Source organism: Salvelinus fontinalis, chromosome 7 (assembly GCF_029448725.1).
Source record: "Salvelinus fontinalis isolate EN_2023a chromosome 7, ASM2944872v1, whole genome shotgun sequence".
NCBI classification, from domain to species: Eukaryota; Metazoa; Chordata; class Actinopteri; order Salmoniformes; family Salmonidae; genus Salvelinus; species Salvelinus fontinalis.
The window spans coordinates 63,320,110-63,335,705 of NC_074671.1; the positions used below are offsets into that span (position 1 = coordinate 63,320,110).

The 15,596-nt window shown below is 40.8% G+C and overlaps 1 protein-coding gene across 1 annotated transcript; it reads left to right on the top strand.

Annotated features, from left to right (window-relative positions):
- Positions 1–9,853, top strand: LOC129860170 (zinc finger protein 501-like). Its single transcript, XM_055930539.1, has 5 exons — positions 1–140; positions 1,049–1,297; positions 2,895–3,104; positions 6,666–6,914; positions 7,499–9,853. Exons 2-5 carry the CDS (start codon positions 1,195–1,197, stop codon positions 8,413–8,415), a joined length of 1,479 nt encoding a protein of 492 aa, XP_055786514.1. The 5' UTR covers positions 1–140; positions 1,049–1,194; the 3' UTR covers positions 8,416–9,853.
- The last annotated feature ends 5,743 nt before the right edge of the window (positions 9,854–15,596 follow it).

A 15,596-nucleotide genomic window follows, 5' to 3' on the forward strand; every position in this document is an offset into this window, starting at 1 on the left:
CAAGGATCCCGGAATGCACGGACGGTGTTAGTGGGGGAACAGGAAGTTCCGGACAGAAGCGAAACATTCTTCAGTGTAAAGAAAGCGCCAGAACGGTGCAGTCAAGAAGAAAACATTCGTTTACCTGTTTATTACTACAGGTATGTAATAGCACGTTTAAACTTTCTAATATCGAAAGAACATGTCATACCATTTTAGGTAATACATCCGTTAATGTATTATCACGTTTGGTAAAGGTTTGATGTGTTATTTGTGTGTGAAGCCGAGTGAAGAACGTGATAACGTTAACTATTTTACAAGTTACATAGTTAGAGCCTTTGCGGTTTGTCTGAGTGGATGTACATCGTTTTCTCAAGGTCATTTCATAAAGAATATATTTACTTGAGATTTCTGAATTCGTTTTACAAGTTATTAGTTTTGTGTAAAATTCACGAGCTGTTAAAATGGCGGCGCCACTCGGTTTGTGTCAACAGACTTCAGTGCAGGCACTGAGGGTGCAGCAGAGAGAGACCATTTCACGGTTGCACTACTGTTTTAAAGCTTAATGTAATGGTTATCAGTTTTCTACATGTGTACTAATATTCAGACACTTTAAGTTATCGTTGTCTATAAATATTACTATGGTGTGAACGGAAATCCTTTTGGTTTTTGATTGGAACAATACAGTGAAGACAAGGTTATTCAGGAAAATAGTACATAGTGCTGCCTGAAACATACTGTAACCTGGTTCTAAATGTTTTTTGAGTCATTTATGCATTTATGTGAATTCAGGAAATCTACTATAGATTAAGTTGTGTAGCCTGATTTAAAGCGTAAACTTTGTCTAATGTGAATGAATTCATGTTTTGTTGTCAATGCTGAGCTACCAGATCTATTGAAATGAGATCAGTGCGTGATTTGGACAGGAGCTCACCGGAGCTGAGTACCGGCACCTCAAAGTATTGTGGCGCTCCTGCACCTAAATATAAACAATATTTTTTGACAGTAAAGAAAGTGCCAGAACTGAGAAGACAATGACTTGTGTGTCTGTTTCTCTTTATTACTACAGGCCGACTCAGGTCAAGTCGGAAGCCGGTAACATCAACACTGAGGACAGACCCAACCTGCCTCTCTCCTTCCACACTGAGTCCAAACCTACAGTAACTGGGTCCTGATTGTGACAGTGGAGCCCAGTTTGCACTGCAGGATCCAGAGATGGCATCAGTGAAGCTGGAAGACTGCAGTCAAACAATGGAGCTGAATGTTGACATTAAAGATGAAGAAGAGGAGGAGAAGATTGGGAAGTCTGTTAGTCATGGTAAAAGCAGGTTGTATCTAACTATGTTTGTGTCATTCGTTCCACTGTGCATGAAAAGTTGCAGTGGAACTGTTTCATGATGAACAGTTTCAATGAGAAGGTAGATGTTATTTCATGCTACTCAGACTTGCACGGTTTGACACCAGTATTGTCAGCATTTGTTTTATTAACTGGTCTATCTGGAGTGTTCAGAGAGTAGACTAAATAAGTGATGGAGACAAACTGCCAGTGTTTTAAAGTTCTATGAAGTGAGTCTGTGTAGTTTCTAACCCTTGTGATAGTGAGTGGAGGATGATATTGCTCATAATTTTCTTGACTTATGAGATACTTTTAGAATAGTTTTATTCCCCTTTTGTATTGCACAGCATATTTATATGAATACATACAGTACCAGCCTACTGATATGAATACATACAGTACCAGCCTACTGATATGAATACATACAGTACCAGCCTACTGATATGAATACATACAGTACCAGCCTACTGATATGAATACATACAGTACCAGCCTACTGATATGAATACATACAGTACCAGCCTACTGATATGAATACATACGGTACCAGCCTACTGATATGAATACATACAGTGCATTCGCAAAGTATTTAGACCCCATGACTTTTTCCACGTTTTGTTACATTACAGCCGTTTCCTAAAAAATTTATTAAATAAATGTTTTTCAATCTACACACACACCATAATGACAAAGCAAAAAAAGGGTTTTAGAATTGTTTTCACATTTATAAAATATTTAAAACAGAAATAACTTATTTCCATAAGTATTCAGACTCTTTGCTATGAGACTTGACATTGAGCTCAGGTGCATCCTGTTTCCATTGACCATCCTTGAGATGTTTCTACAACTTGATTGTTGTCAACCTGTGGTAAATTCAGTTGATTGGACATGATTTGGAAAGGTACACACATGTCTATATAAGGTCCCACATTTGACAGTGCATGTCAGAGCAAAAACCAAGCCATGAGGTTGAAGAAATTGTCTGTAGAGCTCCATGAAAGGAAAAATTCACAAGCTAGTAAAATGGCGGCGGCCACTCGATCTGCGTCAACGGACTTCAGTGCAGGCAGTGTGGATGCAGCAGAGAGACAATTTTACGGTTGCACTGCTGTTTTGAAACAAAATGTAATGATTATCTGTTTTGTGTGTCATAATATTCAGAAACATTCAGTTGTTTCTGTCTTTATCTATAAATGTTACTATGGTGTGACCAGGACATACAAATGGTTTTTGAAGTAAAACATTGAATGCAAGGTTAAAGAAAATAGCACGTAGTGCTGCCTAAAACATACTGTAACCTTGTACTAAATGTTTTTATATTGTACCTTGTACTAAATGCATTTATACATTTTTCTACTACAGGTTAAATATTAGCTCAAAAGTATTGTGGAGCTCCTGCACCTAAATATAAACAGTACCGGCACCCAAAATGAGTATCGACAAATATTTCAGTCCAAGTCAACCACTGAATTAGATAATTGAACAAGAAAAAATATAATATATTTTTAGAGAATAAAGAAAGTGCCAGAACTTAAGACAATGTTTGTGTCCATTTCTCTTATACCACTTTCCGACTCAGGGAGGACAAACCCAGCCTGCCTCTCTCCTTCCACTCTGAGTCCAAACCTACAGTCACTGGGTCCTGATAATGACAGTGGAGGCCAGTTTTTACAGCAGGATCCAGAGATGGTATCAGTGAAGCTGGAAGACTGCAGTCAAACAATGGAGCTGAATGTTGACATTAAAGATGAAGAAGAGGAGGAGAAGATTGGGAAATCTGTTTCTCATGGTAAGAGCAGGTTCTAACTAACTAAGTTTGTTGTTTGTTCCAACGTCCCACTGTGCATGACACATTGCAGTAGAATGAGTGTGTAGTTACTATCTCTTGTGATGTTGAGTTGATGTTATACCTCATCATTTTCATGACTTATGAGATTCTTTAATAGTTTTTTATTCCCCTTTTGTATTGCACAGCCTTCTTACATGAATACGTACAGGTAGCCTAGTGGTTAGAGATTTGGCCAGTAACTGAAAGGCTGCTGGATCAAATCCCAGAGCTGACAAGGTAGAAATTGATTGTTCTGCCCCTGAGCAAGGCAGGTAACCGACTGTTCCCTCGGCACCGGAGATGTGGATGTTGGTTATGGCAGCCCACCTGCACCTCTCTGATTCAGAGGGGTTGGGTTAAATGCAGAAGACACATTTCAGTTGAATACATTCATTTGTACAACTGACTAGGTTTCCCCTCTTCCATTCGGAAAGTATTTAGACCCCTTGACTTTTTCCACCTTTTGTTACATTACAGCCTTATTCTAAAATGTATTAAATTAAAAATGTTCCTCATCAATCTACACACAATATCCCATAATGTCAACGCAAACAGGTTTTTAGAACTGTTTTCACATTTTATACATAAAAAAGCCCAAACAGAAATACCTTATTTACTTAGATATTCAGACCCTTTGCTAGGAGACTCGACATTAAGTTCAGTTGCATCCTGTTTCCATTAGATATGTTTCTACAACTTGATTGTTGTCAACCTGTGGTAAATTCAATTGATTGAACATGATTTGGAAAAGCACGCACCTGTCTATATAATGTCAAATGTTGACACAGTGCATGTCAGAGCAAAAACCAGGCCATGAGGTCGAAGGAATTGTCCGTAGAGCTCCATGAAAGGAAAAATTCACAGGCTGGTAAAATGGCAGCGCCCAGTCGGTCTGCGTCAACAAACTTCAGTGCAGGCAGTGTGGGTGCAGCAGAGAGACATTTTTCATGCTTTTTTGAAGCTAAATGTAATGATTATTGGTTTTCTACATGTATACAATTATTCAGACACATTTGTCCGTAGAGCTCCATGAAAGGATTATGTCGAGGCACAGGTCTGGGGGAGGGTACCAAAACATTTCTGCAGTGTTTATTTAATTTTTTATTTAACCTTTTATTTAACTAGGCAAGTCGGTTAAGAACAAATTCTTATTTACACTGACTGCCTACCCCGGCCAAACCCTCAGGGGACCCTTGACATGTGCACTGTGTTTAGTACTCTCTTCACATTGTGAAAACCTTGATGGTTTTTCACAAAGCTATTTTGGTCTTGGTGTATTAGATATGGGAGCAGTCTATCCAATCTCTTGGCCAAGGCTTTAGCACTTTCTTGAGTCGGAGTTCAGAAGGGAAATCGGTCTGTAACTTTCACATTTTGTTGGGGATTTATCAGGCTTCAGAATGAGAGTAAAACACTCCTTAGAGAGGAGGGGAAGCAACCTTGCTGAAACGATTCAGCATATAGTGCGTTGGGAAATTATTCAGACCCCTTGACTTTTTCCACATTTTGTTACGTTACAGCCTTATTATAAAATATATTAAATTGTTTCTGTCCCCCACCAATCTACACACAATACCCCATAATGAGAACGCAAAAACAGGTTTTTAGAAATTTTACCAAATTTATAATAATCACATTCTAAAAACCACAAATACGGAAATATCACATTTACATAAGTATTTAGACCCTTTACTCAGTACTTTGTGGAAGCACCTTTTACAGCGATTACAGCCTTGAAGCTTGAGTATGACGCTACAAGCTTGGCACACCTGTGAATGCACAGAGATACCATGACAAGATCCTGAGGACCATTGTCCTGCTATTCATCCGCCGCCATCACCTCATGTTCCATCATGACAATGCATAGCCCCATGTTGCAAGGATCTGTACACAATTGAAAATGCTGAACATGTCCCAGTTCTTCCATGGCCTGCATACTCACCAGACATGTCACCCTTTGAGCATGTTGGGGCGGCAGCGTAGCCTAGTGGTTAGAGCGTTGGACTAGTAACCGGAAGGTTGCAAGTTCAAATCCCCGAGCTGACAAGGTACAAATCTGTCGTTCTGCCCCTGAACAGGCAGTTAACCCACTGTTCCTAGGCCGTCATTGAAAATAAGAATTTGTTCTTAACTGACTTGCCTAGTTAAATAAAGGTAAAAAAAAAAAAATGTTTGGGATGGTCTGGATCGATGTGTACGACAGCTTGTTCCAGTTCCCGCCAATATCTGGGAATTTCGCACAGCCATTGAAGAGGAGTGGGACAACATTCCACAGGCCACAATCAACAGCCTGATGAACTCCAGGCAATGGAGATGTGTCCCAGGGGAGGCAGCAGCTACCCACTTTTCCAGTGCTTCATTTGTAAGTTGGGAGGTGCTGGAACCAAACGTGAGCCTGAGAGAACCAGAGGAACCAGAGCACATATGAAATAAAATACCTTTATAATAAAGCATTGCAAGCATTATCATGGCTTTAGCGTACTGGCATAGCGCAGTGGTGTGGCTCCGCTTGCAGAAGTTTAACACATGGAGTACATTTATTGTAGCCCAGAGTCGGGAAAAATGTGGCCTTTTGTAAATGGATTTCATGCAATTCTACATCATTTTAGATGACTGGGGACTTTTGCAGAATCTTTTTTAATACCTCACAAATGACAAAAATTACAGACTACTTTGACACTGAGATCAATAAAAACAACTTCTCTTCTCTTCCCACAGCTCTTATTCTATCAGGAAATAAATGATGAAGTGCAATGCTGGAGACATGAGTTTCTGGCTCATGTCTATAACAGCACAGAGAGGGAGAGAGATCAGAGAAAGTGAATCTCATTTTAGTTCTGTGAGAGCACTGAAATTCACAAGCTGGTAACATGGTGGTGCCCATTCTATCTGCGTCAACAGACTTCAGTGCTGGTGCAGAGACAATTTCACAGTCGCACTACAGTTTTGAAGCTGAATGCAATGATTATCATGTGTAGTAATATTCAGACACGTTCAGTTTCTATATTTATCTGTAAATTATGGTGTGAACGGGAAATGCGATTGGTTTTTGATGTGAAATACAGTGAAGACGAGGCTATTCAGGAAAATAGGTCATAGTGCTGCCTAAAACATACTGCAACATTTGTACTAAATATTTTGTGTCATTTGGGAAATCTACTATAGGTTTTGTTCATTTACGTTGTGTAGACAAATTTTAAAGCGTGTACTTTGTCCAATTTGAATGAATTAATGTTTTGTTACCTACTTCATCTTTTGAAATGAGATGGACAGGAGCTGATTACCACCACCTCATATTTCTAGTGTTTGAGCTCATGTTCCCCTCATACAATATTAGCTGATACTAACAGTATTGTGGAGCTGCTGCACCTAAATACAAACAGTACCGGCACCTATTTCAGTCCAAGTCAAGCACTGTATTAGATAATTGAACAAAAATAAATAAAATATATATTTTTGAGAGTAAAGAAAGTGCCTGAACTGTCAAGACAACTTTTTTTCTGTTTCTCGTTGTTACTATAGGACGACTAGAATTAAGTCTGAAGCCGGTGACATCAACAGTGAGGACAAACCCAGCCTGCCTCTCTCCGTCCACACTGAGTCCAAACCTACAGTCACTGGGTCCTGATTGTGACAGTGGAGCCCAGTTTGCACCGCAGGATCCTGAGATGGCATCAGTGAAGCTGGAAGACTGCAGTCAAACAATGGAGCTGAATGTTGACATTAAAGTTGAAGAAGAGGAGGAGAAGATTGAGGAATCTGTTTCTCATGGTAAGATCAGGTTCTATCTGTTTGTTGTTCATTCCAACTTCCCACTGTGCATGAAAAGTTGCTGTAGAACTGTTTCAATGAGAAGGTAGATGTTATTTCATGCTACTGAGACTGGCACCAGTATTGCCAGCATTTGTTTTATTCACTGGGCTATCTGGAGTGATCAGAGAGTAGACTAAAGGAGTGAAGTAGACAAACTGCCAGTGTTTTAAAGTTCTATGAAATGAGTCTGTGTAGTTACTAACCCTTGTGATAGTGAGTGGGAGGACTCTTACCCACTTTTAGCATAGTTTAATTCCCCTGTATTGTACAGCCTACTGATATGAATACATATGTCACCCGGTACAGACAGAAGAGGACTGGCCATCCCTCTGGGCCTGGTTCCTCTCTACCTTTCTTTCTTCCGTTTCTGCTTTCTAGGGAGTTTTTCTTTTAAATCAGCATTGCTTGCTCTTTGGGGATTTTAGGCTGGGTTTCTGTAAACCACTTTGACATTTGCTGATGTAAAAAGGGCTTCATAATATACATGTGATTGACATGTATATCACACCAACTGACTGGTTTTTCTGATGATGTTCACACAGGAGACCATGTTGAGACATTCTCTACATCCAGAGATCAACAGCAGGAAGATCATGGAGCTAAGAGGTCTCACCTCTGCCCACATTGTGATGAGATTTTCCCAGTTCTATCAAAGCTAAAAATACACCTAAAAATACACACAGGAGAGAATCCGTATTCCTGTACTGACTGTGGGAAGAGATTCACAACATCAGGGAATCTGACAGTTCATCAGAGAGTGCACACTGGAGAGAAGCCTTACTCCTGCCCTGACTGTGGAAAGATTTTCTCTCGACTGGGCCACTTAAAAAGACATGAACATATACATACAGGAGTGAAGCCTTACTCCTGCTCTGACTGTGTAAAATGCTACACAACATCAACTGAGCTAAAACTTCATCAGAGAGTGCACACTGGAGAGAAGCCTTTCTCCTGCTCTGACTGTGGGAAGAGTTTCTCTCGACAGGGTTTTTTAAAAGCACATGAACTTATACATACAGGAGTGAAGCCTTATTCCTGCTCTGACTGTGGGAAGATTTTCTCTCAACTGGGCAACTTAAAAACACATGAACGTATACATACAGGAGTGAAGCCTTACTCCTGCTCTGACTGTGTAAAATGCTTCACAACATCAACTGAGCTAAAAGTCCATCAGAGAACACACACAGGCGAGAAGCCTTACTCCTGCTCTGACTGTGGAAAGAGTATCTCTCTACTGTGCAACTTAAAAACACATGAACGTATACATACAGGAATGAAGCCTTACTCCTGCTCTGACTGTGTAAAATGCTTCACAACATCAGCTGAGCTAAAAGTCCATCAGAGAACACACACAGGAGAGAAGCCTTACTCCTGCTCTGACTGTGGAAAGAGTTTCTCTCAAATGTGCCACTTAAAAAGACACCAAGGTAAACATAAAGGTGAGAAGCCTAACCACTGATCTGACTGTAGAAAATGTTTTAAAACAGCTGAGCTAAAAGGTCATCAGAGAACAGACACAGGAGAGAAGCCTTACTTCTGCTCTTAATTTGCCACGAGTAACTCAAGTAAAAGTCTAAGGTATTTGGTTGTAAATAAACCTTAGTATCAAAAGTAAAAGTGAATAATTTCAAATTCCTTAAATGAACCTCTACGTGATGGGTGTCCCTTAACCGGGACAATTGTTGCTAACGTGCTCCAATGTGACTACAATTATGTTGTATACAACAGCCAACTTTCCAGGACATAGACATGTCTTTATATGGGCAGAAAGCTTAAATTATTTTTTATCAAACTGCAGTGTCCAATTTACAGTAGCTATTACAGTGAAAAAATACCATGTTATTGTTTGAGTAGAGTGCACAACTTTTATCATGGCAACTGGTTTAATACATTCACCTCTGAAGGTCAATAATGTACTTATGTTCAGTAATCTTGCTCTGATTTGTCATCCTGAGGGTCCCAGAGATAAAATGTAATATAGTTTAATTTGCTAAAATCTATTTTTATGTTCAAATGTAGGAACTGGGTTCTACATTTTGAACCCCTTCTGTCTCTGGCACCACACCCACCCTGCCCAGCCATCTAGATGTGTGAAAGTTTGTGTATAAGCTAATGATCCATTATGTATGACATTCCTGGCAGTGTGTAAACTTAAATGTTTTATTACCCTATCATTTTTGTATGTTCTCTATAATTTTGTACTTAAATGTATCAATTGACCAATTCAGCACATTTGGGGAACCTCCTGGCAGACTTGATACAGTGCAGTAATGTAATTCTTCCCTGGATCAGTCAGAACCTTTGCACACTGCTGCCATCTGGTGGCCAAAATCTAAATCACACCTAGACTCCTATCTGAAAGTATGGCCTTTCTCTTGCATTTCAAGGACGAAAAAGAAAATTACAGGTATTTTGTTTCTATTATCTTTTACCTAATGTGTTGTGTGTTATTCTCCTACATTAATTTCACATTTCCACAAACTTCAAATGGTATCAAGAATACACATATACTTGCATATCCTTGCTTCAGGTGCTGAGCTACAAGCAGTTAGATTTGGGTATGTCATATAAGGTGATTTTTTTCTTAAGTGTATGATCCTTATTAAGCAAACCAGATGGCACAATTGTGTGTTATTTTTTATATTACGGATAACCAGGGGCACACTCCAACACCATTTACAAGCAAAGCATTTGTGTTTAGTGAGTCTGCCAGATCAGAGGCAGTAGGGATGACCAGGGAGTTTATCTTGATAAGTGCGTGAATTGGACAATTTTCTGTCCTGCTAATAATAAAAAATGACATTGAGTACTTTTGGGTGTCAGGGAAAATGTATGGAGTTAAAAGTATTATTTCCTCTAGGAATTTAGTGAAATAAAAGTAAAAGTTGTCAAAAATATACAGTGGAGAGAAGTACTTGATACACTGCCGATTTTCCTACTTACAAAGCATGTAGAGGTCTGTAATGTTTATCATAGGTACACTTCAACTGTGAAAGATGGAATCTAAAACAAAAATCCAGAAAATCACATTGTATGATTTTTAAGTAATTCATTTGCATTTTATTGCATGACATAAGTATTTGATCACCTACCAACCAGTAAGAATTCCAGCTCTCACAGACCTGTTAGTTTTTCTTTAAGAAGCTCTCCTGTTCTCCACTCATGACCTGTATTAACTGCACCTGTTTGAACTCGTTACCTGTATAAAAGACACCTGTCCACACACTCAAACAGACTCCAACCTCTCCACAATGTCCAAGACCAGAGCTGTGTAAGGACATCAGGGATAAAATTGTAGACCCGCACAAGCCTGGGATGGGCTACAGGACAATAAGCAAGCAGCTTGGTGAGAAGGCAACAACTGTTGGCGCAATTATTAGAAAATGGAAGAAGTTCAAGATGACGGTCAATCACCCTCGGTCTCGGGTTCCATGCAAGATCTCGCCTTGTGGGGGATCATGAGGAAGGTGAGGGATCAGCCCAGAACTACACAGCAGGACCTGGTCAATGACCTGAAGAGAGCTGGGACCAGTCTCAAAGAAAACCATTAGTAACACATTACGCCGTCATGGATTGAAATCCTGCAGCGCACGCAAGGTCCCCCTGCTCAAGCCAGCGCATGTCCAGGCCCGTCTGAAGTTTGCCAATGACCATCTGGATGATCCAGAGTAGGAATGGGAGAAGGTCATGTGGTCTGATGAGATAAAAATAGAGCCTTTTGGTCTAAACTCCACTCGCCGTGTTTGGAGGAAGAAGAAGGATGAGTACAACCCCAAGAACACCATCCCAACCTTGAAGCATGGAGGTGGAAACATCATTCTTTGGGGATGCTTTTCTGCAAAGGGGACAGGACGACTGCACCGTATTGAGGGGAGGATGGATGGAGCCATGTATCGCGAGATCTTGGCCAACAACCTCCTTCCCTCAGTAAGAGCATTGAAGATGGGTTGTGGCTGGGTCTTCCAGCATGACAACGACCCAAAACACACAGCCAGGGCAACTAAGGAGCGGCTCCGTAGAAGCATCTCAAGATCCTGGAGTGGTGTTACGCACGCCTCTGTGAAGAGGGAACACAACACCCTGCTGCAACTCAACTCCCCGTGAAGTGAAATAGGTATGGGCTGTAGGTGCGAGTAAGGATGACACAAAAGCAGAATTGACCGTTTACTAGGACTTTATTCCTTTTACACGGTAATATGGGGAAAAGGGGCTGGACGGAACCAAAGCAAAGAAAGTAAATATCTAACCTGCCTACCCACCTAACTTAGCACCACCTGGTGCACTAACCAAAATACAGGCGGTGGTCCGCCCAGGTCTTATCTAGTGTGCCTAGACATTGAATATACTACGGGTATATGTATGCCCACGGGCCTCTTGCCTAAGCACTCCCTAGGTGCCTTCCCCTTCCCCCCTGGGAACAAATGAAACAGGATAACAAACAATTACTCAAACAAACTAAGAAACAAAAGGACATCAAATAAGCTCTGAGCAACAATCTCACACAGAACATACCAACTGCTCGCAGCAACAACTAACACAGTACATACCAACGACCAACATGCTATAACCCTCAGCCATGATCTCTCTAAATCACAATCAATATTTCTGCAATGATCTCTCTCTTCTGAACAACAGAACACTGGCTTTTATATAGCTTCAGACGGAATGGGTAATTAGAAACAGCTGCGTCTTGACGAGGGGGCGGGGTCAGCTCTCCAATCATCAATTGGGGCCGACCAATCAGCTGCTTGGTGAGAATTTCAGGAAGCCATCTCCTGAAACACACACACTCAAATACAAACTACAACACAGAAACTGGGGAACGTAACAAGTGGCCTAGCCAGTCTCCAGACCTGAACCCAATAGAAAATCTTTGGAGGGAGCTGAAAGTCACGAAACCTGAAGGATCTGGAGAAGGTCTGTATGGAGGAGTGGGTCAAAATCCCTGCTGCAGTGTGTGCAAACCTGGTCAAGAACTACAGGAAATGTATGATCTCTGTAATTGCAAACAAAGGTTTCTGTACCAAATATCAAGTTCTGCTTTTCTATATCAAATACTTATGTCATGCAATAAAATGCAAATTAAGTCTCTCACAGTTGAAGTGTACCTATGATAAAAAATTACAGACCTCTACATGCCTTGTAAGTAGGAAAATCGGCAGTGTATCCAATACTTGTTGTCCCCACTGTAAATAGTAAAGTACAGAACCCCCAAAAACTACTTAAATAGTTCTTCTAAATTATTTTTACTTCAGTACTTTACACCACTGCATGCATCAATGCCATGTGGCAGGCCGGTGGTGTGAAGGTGTGGGGTGTGTTTTCATGGCACACATTGGGCCCCTTGATAAAAGTTAAGTAATGTTTGAAAGCATCCCTTCATGGCAGCAGTGTATCCATCTGCAAATGGATTCTTTCAGCAGGATTATGTCTTATGCCACAAGGTTTGTCCAGGCATGGTTCCAAGAACATTACTTCTTTGTCCATCTGTGGGAGGAGATGGAACGAGCTATTCGGAGTAGATCCATTCGCAGCCAACAATTGTAGGAAGCATTGGAGTCAACATGGGCCAGCATCCCTGTGGAAAGCACTCAACACCTTGGACAGTCCTTGCCCCGATGAATTGAGGCTGTTCTGAGGACAAAGGGGGGTGCGACTCAATATTAGGAAGGTGTTTCAAATATTTTGTACTAGGGATGCACCGATATGATTTTTTTGGCCAATACGATATACAATATTTTCCTTGCCAAAAGACCGATACCGATATTTAAAATGTTAGCGGCCTTTCAAGGATTCTTATAAGGTTAAATAGTTAAAACACACACGGACGCGGCATGACACTACAGTCCCTGGTTTGAATCCAGGCTGTATCAGATCCGGACCTGATTGAGTCCCATAGGACACAATTGGCCCGGGGTAGGTCGTTATTGTAAATAAGAATTTGTTAACTAATTTGCCTTACACACACCACACGACCAAAAAGTTATTTTGTTGGCATTTACGTATGTCCCCATTACCAGTAAACATAATCAAAACCTATTTCTTTCACTTGCTGTGCTGTTTTGTTGTTCAGTCGTTTCATTCTCAACCAGGATTTCATCATACATGTCAAGCAGTGAAGTTTCAGCTCTGTCTGTCCGTAGCCTCTCTTCCTCATGCGCACTTTCACTGTGTCCATTTCCATCTTGTCCAGCTGTTTATGTAACATGTCACGTAAACCCTGTTTCTTGTCTGTATCGAAGTAGCGGTCCTTGTACCTAGCATCGAGCATGATGGCGACACAGTAAAGAGGCTCAGAGAGAATGCCACCAAATCGCTTGTTCACAGCATCGAGTACTTTTGTAAGTTAACCCCACGGTCTGTGTCGGCAGTTTTGTTGAGTAGGGGTTTCAATGCCATGACAGAGGGTATCACGTCTGCTGCAGGCGCAGTTGATTAGCTTATTTATCGAGACAGTTGTTCTAATGGCGCAAGGAGTGTGTTTATGTTTCCAAGTTTCAAACACCGTTGAAATGGCAGCAGCGGTATGAGAACCAGCACATTCTTGAACATGCAATACGGCTTTCCTCGGTACGAAATCCACTGTGCTGTCAGACTCAGTATGCTCATGGGGCTGTCATCGCTGGTCCAAATATCAGTTGTGAAGCTAATAGCAGTGACGCCCATAGATATGCGTTTTAACAATACTGTGTAACTCCGGTAGGGCACCATCTGAAAAATACGGTGGGGCTCGACCAGCCAACGTCATCCACGACGGTTGATTGTCAAGGGTAATGAATTCCATTATCTTGGCGTTAATGGATTTCGCCTTTGAGTTGTCTCTCTGAAATGTTCTTACGCTTTTCAAATGACTGCTTGACTTGAACTTGTTTAGTTGTTGGAAGTGTGCGCTTAGAATTTTCTGCTTTTGTTCTGTGTAGTGCTGTATTTTTCGTGGCGTCATTACGTCATCTACCTACGTTATATAGGTATGCATGTCAGCATTAACATCGGTTTTGCACATCGGTGTTAAATTAGACATCGGGCGATGTTGTCATTTTTAGCTAATATCCTCCGATTCCTATATGCTCAATGATAATTGTGCATCCCTATTTTGTACACTCTGTGTATATCATATAAAGATGATGTAATGATCAGTTTTTAGCATTAGTTTGGGTGGATTATTTTATTACTAAACAACTTTTGTTTAATTATAAACAAGCTATGAATCAACTACTTGTGTTTATTAAATTGTATTTTAATACTATATTCATTATTTTAGTCATTGAGGATGAATGTATTTGAATAACTGTATTGAAGTTAATTGATCTGGCGGCAGGTAGCCTAGCGGTTAAGAGTGTTGGGCCAGTAACTGAAAGGTTGCTGGTTTGAATCACGAGCTGACTAGGTGAAAAATCTGTCATTGTGCCCTTGAGCAAGGCAATTAACCCTAATTTGTCCTGTAAGTCTGCTAAATGACAAGAATGTAATTAAAAATAATGTTTGTACATGAATTTATGCTGGGCAACCTCTTTTCTCTTGTGTATAATTAAATGAAATAAACTGTTTGAAGTGAAATACTCTATATACAGTTGAAGTCGGAAGTTTACATAGACCTTAGCCAAATACATTTAAACTCAATTTTTCACAACTCCTGATATTTAATCCGGATATAACGGATTAAAGTGCAGGCATGCAGTGACCACAGTGACCGAGGTAAAGACAGTTTCAAGTTGGATATTCGACTTATATTCACGCTTTCAAACCACTTGAGCCACAGACTCCAAATAAGTGTCATGATGTTGGAAAAATTGTGCACAACATTGCACAGGTCTTATTTTCACGATTTGGACATTAATTCACTTTCCAAAGCTAATTAACATGTCTAAATGTGAGCAGCATTTTGTATTCCTAGTTGAATTAGTTAGGGAGCGTAAACAAAGTCAAACTCTTTTTTACTATAGAATTTCAATAGCTCCTTGGTCATGTGACCTACTGACTTCAAACAAGGTTCAGAATATACACTCAGTGGGCCTACACATTGCACACCCTTTAGTTTGTCCATTTTCATCTCACTCAATTTTACAGGAATTTTTATAACTTTCACATTTAAATAGCTCCTTGGTCATGTGACCTACGGACTTCAACATAGGTTCAGAATGTACACTCAGTGGGCCTACACATTGCACATTCTTTAGTTTGTCCATTTTCATCTCTTACGTTTTTACATGACAGCCTCTTGAACCTAGACTTGGTTCCCTGGTACCACTTGCCGTGCGGTAGCAGAGAGAACAGTCTATGACTAGGGTGGCTGGAGTCTTTGACCATTTTTACGGCCTTCCTCTGACACCGCCTGGTATAGAGGTCCTGGATGGCAGGAAGCTTGGCCCCAGTGATGTACTGGGCCGTTGTTCACACTACCCTCTAGAGTGCCTTGCGGTCGGAGACTGAGCAGTTGCTGACCACGCAGTGATGCAAGCAGTCAGGATGCTCTTGATGGTGCAGCTGTAGAACCTTTTGAGGATCTGAGGACCCATGACAAATCTTTTCAGTCTCCTGAGGGGGAATAGGTTTTGTCGTGCCATCTTCACGACTGTCTTGGTGTGCTTGGACCATGTTAGTTTGTTGGTGATGTAGACACCAAGGAACTTGAAGCTCTCA